This window comes from Nerophis ophidion, linkage group LG06 (assembly GCF_033978795.1).
Source record: "Nerophis ophidion isolate RoL-2023_Sa linkage group LG06, RoL_Noph_v1.0, whole genome shotgun sequence".
Taxonomy (NCBI): Eukaryota; Metazoa; Chordata; class Actinopteri; order Syngnathiformes; family Syngnathidae; genus Nerophis; species Nerophis ophidion.
In genome coordinates this window covers 14,036,075-14,048,547 of record NC_084616.1, presented here as the reverse complement: position 1 = coordinate 14,048,547, position 12,473 = coordinate 14,036,075, and the positions used below count along the sequence as shown (strand labels likewise).

The window sequence follows — 12,473 nt, the reverse complement described above, 5'->3', positions numbered from 1 at the left end:
ATAAATTAAGCATGATGAGTTGACTTGAAACTGTTTAATGTTGCACTTTTTATATGTAGAAGAACGGTTTTGTCATTTTATTTAAACAAAGTAACAACTTGAGGCAGTTTAATGTGGATTAACGTGGTTAGAATTATTATAGTGTTCCCAATGTTAAAAGGACAAATACATTGTTTACAAATTTGGTAAATAAATAACCCAAAAATGTATATTTTGTTGTTTTCTTACTGTACCGAAAAGAACCGAACCGTGACCTCTAAACCGAGGTACGTACCGAGCCGAAATTTTTGTGTACCGTTACACCCCTAATATATATATATGTATGTATGTGTGGGAAAAATTACAAGACTACTTCATCTCTACAGAACTGTTTCATGAGGGGTTCCCTCAATCATCAGGAGATATTTTTATTAAAAATTTTTTTTATTGCGCTCTACCACGGTATCGTGCACTATTCTCTGGATAATCCAATCAAGATATATATATATATATATATATACATATAAACACACACACCTCTATATATGCAGTATGTAAGTGTCCCACACGCTATTAGACTGTACAACTCCTCTCTGGGGAGAAAGGGGTTAGTAGGATGACAGGGGAAGCAAAACAATAACAGTGGACCCCGACTTAAACAAGTTGAAAAACGTATTCGGGTGTTACCATTTAGTGGTCAATTGTGCGGAATATGTACTGAACTGTGCAATCTAATAATAAAAGTTTCAATCAATCAATCAATCAATCAAGTGCAATACTTTTTCTTAACACGGTCACTACTGCCCAGTTTCTCTCTTTATATTCTTATTTTACGGTTATATTTTTATTCTCGTTGTTGCTTTTTATTGTTATTCTTATTGTAATATTTTTCTATTTTGTTTCCCATTATTTACTTTTTAAACTCGATTTCAATTCTGTACACTGCAGCTGGAATTTGACAGGAAAAAACCGGAGACGTGCGAGTATGTTTTTCCTGAGGGAATTCTCCTGAAAGAATCAATAAAGTACTATATCTATCTATGAGAATTGACAGAGTGTGCACCTTCAGTGCTGAATGATGAGCAGAGGCAGAGTTTGGAGTGTTTTGTTTAGCTCGCTTTCCATGTGTATATATATATATATATATATATATATATATATATATATATACTCCTTGTCCACTGTGTCCAGGTACGTGGAAAATGTTTTCCGTGCCATTTGCTGTTTAATGCCGGTATCGTGCTAATTAGCTGCCTGAAAGCGGGTGACTCCACTGTAGAAATAGCCTGCATGTCTTCGAGCACATACGCCGCAATGGCTCTATCAACTTTGTCCTGGCGAGCGGTCCCTCCGTTAAAATCCTTAGGTGAAATGTGTCTGTCTTTACTAGCTACGTCAAAGCATGTTGCTTTTGTAGCTGTTTCAGCAGATTTGAATTGCTGTTTTGGGCAGTTGATGGGATCTTTGATCCAAGACACATCTTACATTTAACTAAAATGTTCTTTTCTTTGTGCTGGACAAAAGAAAAGTAGTGAGAATATCTGCATGTTAACAAACTCGACTTCTGGCTCCGCTATGATGTCTTGTTAGTAAACACAGACCCCCCCCACACACACACACAAAGCGCGCCTCTTCACAAAACACACTCAGATCTTCTGTATCTTCTGTATAAAACACTTATAATTATCAATAGAGTGACACAAAACACTTATAATTATCAATAGAGTGATATAAAACACTTATAATAATTACCGATAGAGCGATATAACACACTTATAATAATAAACGATAGAGCAATATAAAACACTTATAGTAAGTGTCGATAGATATAAAATACTTACAATAATTATCGATAGATCGATATAAAACATTTAGAATAATTATCGCCAGAGCGATACAAAACACTTGTGATAATTGTCGATAGATATGAAACACTTATAATTATCGATAGAGCGATATAAAATAATTATAATAATTATCGATAGAGAGATATAAAACACTTATAATAATTATCGATAGAGCGATATGAAACATTTATGATAATTAACGATAGATCAATATAAAGCACTCATTATAATTATCGATAGAGCGATATTAAACACTCATAATAATTAACGATAGAGCAATATGAAACACTTATGATAATAATGATAGAGCGATATAAAACACTTATGATAATTAATAATATAGCGATATCAAACCTTATAATAATTATCGATAGAGCGATATAAAACACTTATAATAATTAATGATAGAGCAATATAAAATACTTTTTAATAATTAGAGCGATATTAAACAGTTATAATAATTAACAATAGAGCGATATAAAATAGTTATAATAATTAATGATACAGCAATATAAAACATTTACAATAATTAGCAATAGAGTGATATAAAACAAATAATTGTCGATAGATATAAAATACTTACAATAATTATCGATAGATCAAAATAAAACAGTTTTAATAATTAAAGATAGAGCAATATAAAACACTTAAAATAATTGTCAATAGATATAAAACACAATAATTATCGATAGAGCGATATTAAACACTTATAATAATTAGTGATAGAGCAATATAAAATACTTTTGAATAATTAGAGCGATATTAAACACTTATAATAATTAACAATAGAGCGATATAAAACGGTTCTAATAATTAACGATAGAGCAATGTAAAACATTTACGATAATTATCGATAGAGCGATATAAAACACTTATAATAATTAATGATAGAGCGATATAAAACACTTATAATAATTAACGATAGAGCAATATAAAACACTTATAGTAATTGTCGATAGATATAAAATACAATAATTATCGATAGATCAAAATAAAACAGTTATAATAATTAACGATACATCAATATAAAACATTTACAATAATTATCGATAGAGCGATATAAAACACTAATAACAACTAGTGATAGAGTGATATAAAACACTTATCATAATTAAAGATAGATCAATATAAACCACTTACAATAATTATCAATAGATTGATATAAAACATAATAATTATCGATAGAGAGATATAAAACACTTATAATAAATATCGATAGAGCGATATGAAACACTCATAATAATTATCGATAAAGCGATATAAAACACTTACAATAATTAACGATAGAACAATATGAAACACAAATCCGATCAACAAAAAATATGTATTTATTGAGATAGTGATAAAAATGCTAACAGGAAGAGAAATTAATGATAGAGCAATATAAAACAATTGTAATAATTATCGATAGAGCGATATAAAACACTTATAGTAATTAACGATAGAGCAATATAAAACACTTATAATTGTCGATAGATATAACATACAATAATTATCGAGAGATAGAAATAAAACAGTAATAATAATTAACGATACAGCAATATAAAACATTTACAATAATTATCGATAGAGCGATATAAAACACTAATAACAACTAGTGATAGTGATATAAAACACTTATCATAATTAAAGACAGAGCAATATAAAACACAATAATTATCGATAGATTGATATAAAACATAATAATTAACGATAGAGAGATATAAAACACTTATAATAATTATCGATAGAGTGATATGAAACACTTATGATAATTAACGATAGAGCAATATAAAGCACTCATAATAATTATCGATAAAGCGATATAAAACACTTACAATAATTAACGATAGAGCAATATGAAACACTTATAATTAATGATAGAGCGATATAAAACACTTACGATAATTAATAATAGAGCGATATAAAACACAATAATTATCTATAGAGCGATATGAAACACTTATAATAATTATCGATAGGGCAATATAAAATATTTTTGAATAATTAAAGCAATATAAAACAGTTATAATAATTAACAATAGAGCAATATAAAACATTTACAATAATTATCAATAGAGCGATATAAAACACTTATAATAATTATCGATAGAGCCATATAAACACTAATAATTATTGATAGACAGATATTAAAAACTTATAATAATTATCGATAGAAAGATATAAAACACTTATAATAATAATTAACGATAGACAGATATAAAACACTTATAATTAACGATAAAGCGATATAGAGCCCTCATAATAATTATCGACAGACAGTAAAACACTTACATCGTGATACAGTTTTCAGCCATATTGCATAGTTCTACTGTACACTTTATAAAGCTGCACAAAGTTTGACCCAGGAACAGCTTATTTCTTTTTCCCATTATTTTCTATAAAAGAAACTGATTCCAAATCTCAAGCAAAGAGAAGATTGAGCAACATCCATTTTCTTTTAAGACTTAGAGGTTGCACATTAATTTCCTCATCAGTGTGACTTTCCCCACATATGAGCCCCATCAACTCTGCCTAGCAACGAGCGGCCGTGCTGACTCAAAACCACAGTTATGCAGTTTGTCCGATCAACAAAAAATATGTATTTATTGAGATAGTGATACAAATTCTAACAGGAAGAGAAATTAAAATTTTTTTACCAGTATGTCCGTCATGTCGTGATGGCGGACGGTCGGTTAGCGTGCGAGTCGTCAGCGATGTTAGTAGGCTGGACACATGCATGTCATCCCCCTTTTGGTCTTGGACCTCTTCTTTATAATAACACACACACACACACACACACACACACACACACACACACACACACACACACACACAGATACACACACGCACGCAAACCAGCGTGTGCAAGCATGCATTCGTGCAAAAGTGCAAAACCAATGCAGCAAAAAATAATACAATAATGCCAAGAAAATAAAAGCACATTAATTGGCAGCACAATAGTACACAAACACGCATACACACACAAAAGAGAGAGGGAGAGAAAAGTCATTATAAGTGTGCGGACAATAATCCATATCAAAACAAGGTCTGGTAAAATAAAACACAAACAGGAAGCTCAACATTTCAGGGAAAAACCAACAGGAAGTGTTTGTGGGGTCACGCGTCGCAAACGCGGTCCAGACTTGCCAAGGAGAAGCCAGAGCTCGAAAAAAAACCCGGTGAAATACGTTAAAGACAAGTGGATAAGATGAAAGCAGTTTGTTGCCATTGTTTAGTCTAGATGGAGAACTGAAACTTAATATTGTTCTTCAACAAGTAATACATTTTTCAAAATTAAATTTTTTTTTTTTAGAATTTTACAGGTTTAACATTGGAAAAGTATGAGAGCAAAATCGTCATTTTACAAGAAAAACTTTTTACTAAGTACATTTTTTTTTATAAAAAGCCATAACATTTTCTAGACGGACACAATTTAAGTTTATCTATCATTATTATTTATTTTTTGTTAAGATTTTTCTATTCTGTATGATAAGAAAAAGTGATAGTGAAGAAGCAGTTAGTGAAGTAAGTATTAATAACACAGAAATGACAATGAACATTATCACACTACTAATGGAGCAATATAAACACCAATAGAAATAGCAATATTGATCATGAAAAATAATAATATAATAATAAACTATTATCAACAATACATGAATTACAAAAAAAGCAGAAAAGGGGGATGGTACAAGAAAGAGGAGCGGACTATATTAACCTTATAGATTGTTATGGTAGACACAATTTTAGAGGGGAAAACTTTGTTCCCTTGACCTCAGTCTTGACCCCCTCTCCAGGGGCCCAGGCTTGGATCGATTTTTTTTTCTCACCCGGGGCGCCGGAAGTTGGCAGACCCGTCAGCGATCCTGTTCTGTCTCCCTGCAATGTGTGAGCCTGTTCTGTCCCCCTGTAATGTTTGATCCTGTTCTGTCTCCCTGTAATGTTGATCATGTTCTGTCTCCCTGTATTGTTTGATCCTGTTCTGTCGCCCTGTATTGTTTGATCCTGTTCTGTCGCCCTGTAATGTTTGATCCTGTTCTGTCTCCCTATAATGTTTGATCCTGTTCTGTCTCCCTGTAATGTTTGATCCTGTTCTGTCTCCCTGTAATGTTTGATCCTGTTCCGTCTCCCTGTAGTGTTTGATCCTGTTCTGTCTCCCTGTAGTGTTTGATCCTGTTGTGTCTCCCTGTAGTGTTTGATCCTGTTGTGTCTCCCTGTAATGTTTGATTCTGTTCTGTCTCCCTGTAATGTTTGATCCTGTTCTGTCTGCCTGTAATGTTTGATCCTGTTCTGTCTCCCTGTAATGTCTGATCCTGTTCTGTCTCCCTGTAATGTTTGATCCCATTTTGTCTCCTTGTAATGTTTGATCCTGTTCTGTCTCCCTGTAATGTTTGATCCTGTTCTGTCTCCCTGTAATGTTTGATCCTGTTCTGTCTCCCTGTAATGTTTGATCCTGTTCTGTCTCCCTGTAATGTTTGATCCTGTTCTGTCTGCCTGTAATGTTTGATCCTGTTCTGTCTCCCTGTAATGTCTGATCCTGTTCTGTCTCCCTGTAATGTTTGATCATATTTTGTCTCCCTGTAATGTTTGATCCTGTTATGTCTCCCTGTAATGTTTGATTCTGTTCTGTCTCCCTGTAATGTTTGATCCTGTTCTGTCTGCCTGTAATGTTTGATCCTGTTCTGTCTCCCTGTAATGTCTGATCCTGTTCTGTCTCCCTGTAATGTCTGATCCTGTTCTGTCTCCCTGTAATGTTTGATCCCATTTTGTCTCCTTGTAATGTTTGATCCTGTTCTGTCTCCCTGTAATGTTTGATCTGTCTCCCTGTAATGTTTGTCTGATCTTGAATGGGATTGTGATGACATTTTTTTTAATTTCCCCTTGGGAATTAATGAAGTATTTCTGATTTTGATTTGTAAATTTAGGAGAAAATATATTTTTCATGAGAAAGTACTTGAAACAGAATAATTGCAAAATAATTGCAACGTTAAAAATGAAAATGGTCATGGAAATAAAATTGTATTTTATGAAAAATGAGGAAAAAGTTGTACTTACTTGGGAAAAAAGGTCTAAAAAAAATAATCTTGAAATAATGAAAAAATATTTTTAAAATTCAGATTTTACTAGAAAAAATGTTATTTGACAAGATGCCATTTATTATACAACTATATGCTAGCATTTGCATTTTTTTTTTTTTTAATTTGTATTTTGTAAGATCATAAAAGCTTTTACAAGAAATAACTGCAATGTTACAAGACGAAAGTTGTCATGAAAATACGATTATATTTTGAAGAAAAAAAGTGTCATTCTGATAACTTTTTTCTTATATAATGAGACAATATTATTAGGGAATTTTACTCCAAAAAATGTGTAGAAAAGGAACATCTGAGAAGTAAACTTTATTGGAGAAATATCCGCTAACATTTGCAGTTTTGAATATTTAATTTGTAAACTCATAAAAGTTAAGCAGCTGTATGTTTCACATTTTGTTAGGAAGAATCCGACTTTACACAAAATATATGCAATGTCATTAAACAAAATTGTATTTTATGAGAAAAAGTCCCAATCATACAAGAAAATAAATAATCTTACTAAAGAGGGAAAAGTCGGAATTTCACTAGAAATCTAAAATATGAGAATTGACAATATTTCATTTATTGGACAACTATCTGCAAGCATTTGCAGTTTTTTTTTTTAATGTAATTTGTAAAATCATAAAAGCTAAGCAGCTGTATGTTTCACATCACACAAAAACTCCCAACCTAGTTAACATTGTGGTATTTTTCTTATCAAGTGTTTTACTTGTTGGTGCTGAGCTTTGACACTAAACAAAAACACAACATTCACTAGTTGACCAAAGTCTAACCCTGGCACGGATTAACTCGCGTTCTATTTTTGAAATAAAAGCCCAAAATACATTTTACATATCTACGGCTGGTGTCCTTTTTCAATCAAAATGTAAAGCTGCAGCGATTCATCGATTAACAAAAAAATCTTTGTTTACTTCAACTATCTGTTTGGCTTCAAGCAGGAAGATGTCGAACAGACAACCGACATTTCTTCAAGTGTGGGGCAAAAGCGTTGCTACAAAAAGTAGCATTACTGCTAATACGTAGCATCATTTGAAGAGAATGAAGAGGGATTACTCCGCATGTCAACATCTCCGTTCGGTGCCACGCCCACAAAATGCCGCGGCAACCATTTCCACATCAACACCGTATGAAAAAAAGAGTGACCAACATAAGGAGATAACGTCCGCAGTAACCCACAACATAGCGGTAAAGAGAAATTTAAAAAAAGGCCATATCGCCCGGCCCTACTACAAAGTGTGTTTTTATCCGATTACTCTAACAAACCAACTGATATTTTCCTCGATGACTAAAATGATCGAGAGCTGCAGCCCTAATCAAAAGTAATACTCTGTATTGTGTGTGCTCGTAGACATATGAGTGGTGACTGTACGTGGATCGATTGCCACGGTAACAGCAAGTAAACAACATTACGCATATACATAAACAATGCATCACGTGAATAATACATTTTATTTCATCATCATGGGAGTATTTTTTTATTTTTTTATTTGGTAATCATTACTTACAATAAACAATGAGTTGAATATACATGTAATGTTTTTTAGCCTTTTTACAAAATACATGCACATGTTATCGGCCAATTACTAATGAGTAATTGGCCGATAAAATGTAGCAAAATAACAAAGTAACAAATAACACAATTACTAATCAGTTATCAGTCTTTTTTTTTTTTTTTTAATAATTCCCTAGCATACACAGTACCCCAGGATGTGAGTTTTTTGATGTATGAGATTTCCCTCAGCTAATTGTTATGCTTTAGGTTACGGGCAGAAATTCGGGTTACGAGCCTACCCACCACGAGATGGCGTGGCAAATGTTAAGCAAAAGTGACCAAAACATCCTCTCTTACTCGAGCATTTGCTCGTCGCCAGAGATCGACATAACTTTGTTTTTGCAACTACCGTTGTGAAGAACAGTGCTGAAAAGAAGAAGTAGATGATTGTGGCAGGGGGGCGGGTCGCGGCCTGTGGGCCTGCCGCGGAACAGGGTGTGCCAGGATCAGCCTCAGGTGAGTAGATGGCCCAGGTGGGACTTGTTATCTAATCACGTCGCCTTTATTAGCAGCAGCCGGATTGAGGCACATACACATAATGTGCACAAACAACAATCTATTTAGTCTATAAGAGACTTAATAAGGAATTGGTTAGATAATTTCTTAACGAACATCATCCTTACATACAGGTGTGCCCTATTGGTACAATACAATTTAATACAATACAACATCATAAAACTACTGTGGTTGTTTGCAGTGTATTGTTTTTCATGCAATATTTCTTAGCTTAGAATCAGGTTTTTTTATGTTAGAATTGTGCAGTGCTTAAAAATAGACTTAAATATTTCTCATTGGGCGACACTTAAAGGGGAACATTATCACCAGACCTATGTAAGCGTCAGTATATACCTTGATGGTGCAGAAAAAAGACCATTTATTTTTTTAACCGATATCCGAACTCTAAATGGGTGAATTTTGGCGAATTAAACGCCTTTCTGTTTATCGCGCTGGAGGCGATGACGTCAGAATGTGACGTCGCCGAGGTAACACACCCACCATTTTCATTTTCAACACATTACAAACACCGGGTCACAGCTCTGTTATTTTCCGTTTTTTTGACTATTTTGCACCATTGGCCCGAAGATGCGAAAGTGGCAAGAAATCTGCCGCCAGAACCCCCGTTGGATGTGCCGGAGTGTCTCCACATTTTACCGGCGATGCAAAGGCAGACATGGCACAGAGATGTATGGATAACCTGCAAATGCATTTGCAACGATAGTCAACGAAATCACAAAGGTGAGTTTTGTTGATGTTGCCTGCCATCTAATCGATGCTAACATGCTACGCTAATCGATGCCAACATGCTATTTACCGGCGGTGCTAAAGCAGACATGGCACAGAGATGTATGGATAACCTGCAAATGCATTTGCAACGATAGTCAATGAAATCACAAAGGTGAGTTTTGTTGATGTTGACTGCCAGCTAATCGATGCTAACATGCTATGCTAATCGATGCTAACATGCTATTTACCGGCGGTGCTAAAGCAGACATGGCACAGAGATGTATGGATAACCTGTAGATGCATTTGCAACTATATTACGTTTCCTTCCACCCACATTTAATGCGAAACAAATACTTACCAATCGACGGATTTAAGCTGCTCCCGTGTCAAAAGATGCGAAAGTCCTGATCGTTTGGGCCGCACATTTTACCGGCGATGCTAACGCAGCTATTCGGCCATGCTATGACTATGAATTCGCTCAATAGCTTCAGTTTCTTCTTCAATACTTTCATACTCCAACAATCTGTTTCAATATATGCGTAATCTGTTGAATCGCTTAAGTCTCTGAAATCCGAGTTTGAATCCGAGCGAATGTCGCTATATCTTGCTGTGGTATTCCCATTGTTTGTTTACATTGGCAGCACTGTGTGACGTCACAGGGAAATGGCCAGTGTCTTCGCAGAGAGCGAAAATAAGGCACTTTAAAGCTTTATTTAGGGATATTCCGAGACCGGTAAAATTTTGAAAAAAAATTCAAAAAATACAACAAGCCACTGGGAACTGGTTTTTATTGTTTTTAACCCTTTTGAAATTGTGATAACGTTCCCCTTTAAGCAAAAAGGGTTTTGTGACGTGCGAGCTGCTTCTCAGAACCAACCAAACTGTGTTGACCTACATTGAGCTGTCTTTACACGCCTGCTTTCATGCCGAGCTTTGATTAATTAACAAATAGACACAAACTTTGTTAGACGTCACAACTTTAAACAGCGGTGACATTTCGATGAGCCAATCGGTTCCGTTTATGAACTGCAGCACTTCTGGCGTTCAGGGCTGCGAGAGAGCTGGAGCCTCTGCCAAACAAACAAGATGGATTCGGAGGGAAGTGAAGACGGCAGAGACCAGATGAAGCAAGCGCCAGGAGGAAAGGACGACGGCTTGACAAAAAAAAGAGGAAGCGGCTCGCGACGGGGACGGTGACGAAAGACGCGGGGACAGGAAACGTGGACCAACAGGAAGCGGAAAAGACCAAAAAGGAGCAATCGATTCGCGATGACAACAAGTCTGAGTGGAGCTTCCTATTTAGCGTGTCGGGTCCGGCAGCTGTTCTCGTAGAACTGGTCTACGTGTTGTAACGTAAACACGGCCTGGTCGTTTGGTGTGTTTGTACGCCAACACGACGCTCTGACGCGAGCAGGGGCGACCACTACAAGGCACATCTTCAACTCGCGCAACATAGTGTGGCAATATTTTCATGACGACAATAAGTATTGGTCATTACCTCCGTCGTCCAGCTGAAAAAAAACATTTCCTCACAGTAACATTTATCCCCAAAAAACATGTATCAAGAACACTCTCCTTGTTACCATTAGTAGTTTAACCAGTGGTGTGCCTTCTCTGCTGGCCTAACATAACCAGAAATCATGATCATAATAGAACAGGGGTCGGGAACCTTTTTGGCTGAGAGAGCCAAAAAGCCAAATATTTTAAAATTTATTTCCGTAAGAGCCATATATTTTTTTTAACACTGACTACAACTAAACGCGTGCATTTTTAAGTAAGACCAACATTTCTACAGTATAATAGGTCTCTTATTCTTTGTAATATTGTTATTCTGAAGCTAACTGTGGAGGGGGTGTGGCCTGCGGTCCTGCAGCGAAGCAGGGTGTTGCCAGGACCGGCCTCGAAATCAGCGAGAGCTGCGTAGATGGCCCACCTGGGCCTTGTTATCTAATTACCTGTCGCTCTGTTATAAGCAGCAGCCAGGAGGAGAGATGGGGTTAGGGCTGCAGCCAGAGCGCGAGCAAGAACGAAAGAGAAAAATACAAATTGCTGGAAAGCAACTGAGAGACTTATTGAAAAATAAAACAATAGTGTAACCCTGAAACGGGCTCTCATGTCGGTGTTTGGTGGTCTAAAGAACCCCCAGGAGGACAAGCCCCACACTAACCAATAATAAATAAATAAGTTCTTAACGCAACTTCTTGAACAGGTGCGGTAGTAAACGGATGGATGGACTAAAAATGCATGAGAATGTTTTATGTTTTGAACATTATTTTTAACACTTATTACAAGTGGAATTATTCATTACTTATCATGTTAAGCAATGTCAGCTCAGATTTATCCGAGAGCCAGATGCAGTCATCAAAAGAGCCACATCTGGCTCGCGAGCCATAGGTTCCCTACCCCTGTAATAGAAGATATACCGTATTTTCCGCACTATAAGGCGCATCTAAAAACCTAAAATTTTCTCAAAAGCTGACAGTGCGCCTTATAATCCGGGGTGCCTTATACAGTTGTGATCAATATTATTCAACCCCCACACAATGTAAGTGTTTTAGCAAGTTGGACATGTATTCCGTATTTTGTTTATAGTCATATCAAAAAAAGATGTGGCAAATAGACGAATGCAACTTAAATTGGAACACTGTATTTTACAAAATACCAAAAAAGGAAATTTTCCTTAATATCTCATTGACAAAATTATTCAACTCCTTGAAGATCATAACTCTTAAGAACAGAATTTGAATAAGGTCTTTTCAATCAGGTCTTGAAAACACCTGTAGTTGTGATTAGAAC

The 12,473-nt window shown here is 35.3% G+C and overlaps 1 protein-coding gene across 4 annotated transcripts in view; it reads right to left on the bottom strand.

The window, feature by feature from the left end:
* Positions 1-12,473, bottom strand: part of LOC133554229 (regulator of G-protein signaling 17-like) — an 84,690-nt gene that overhangs the window by 37,074 nt on the left and 35,143 nt on the right. Inside the window, exon 2 of one of the 4 annotated variants that reach the window (XM_061902712.1) lies at positions 4,466-4,576. The exons of 2 other annotated variants lie outside the window; for them this stretch is intronic. In XM_061902712.1, coding sequence (XP_061758696.1) covers positions 4,466-4,480 — 15 coding nt within the window. In that variant the 5' untranslated portion in view covers positions 4,481-4,576. The remainder of the gene's footprint in view (positions 1-4,465; positions 4,577-12,473) is intronic. One more of the 4 variants, XM_061902713.1, reaches the window with a different exon arrangement.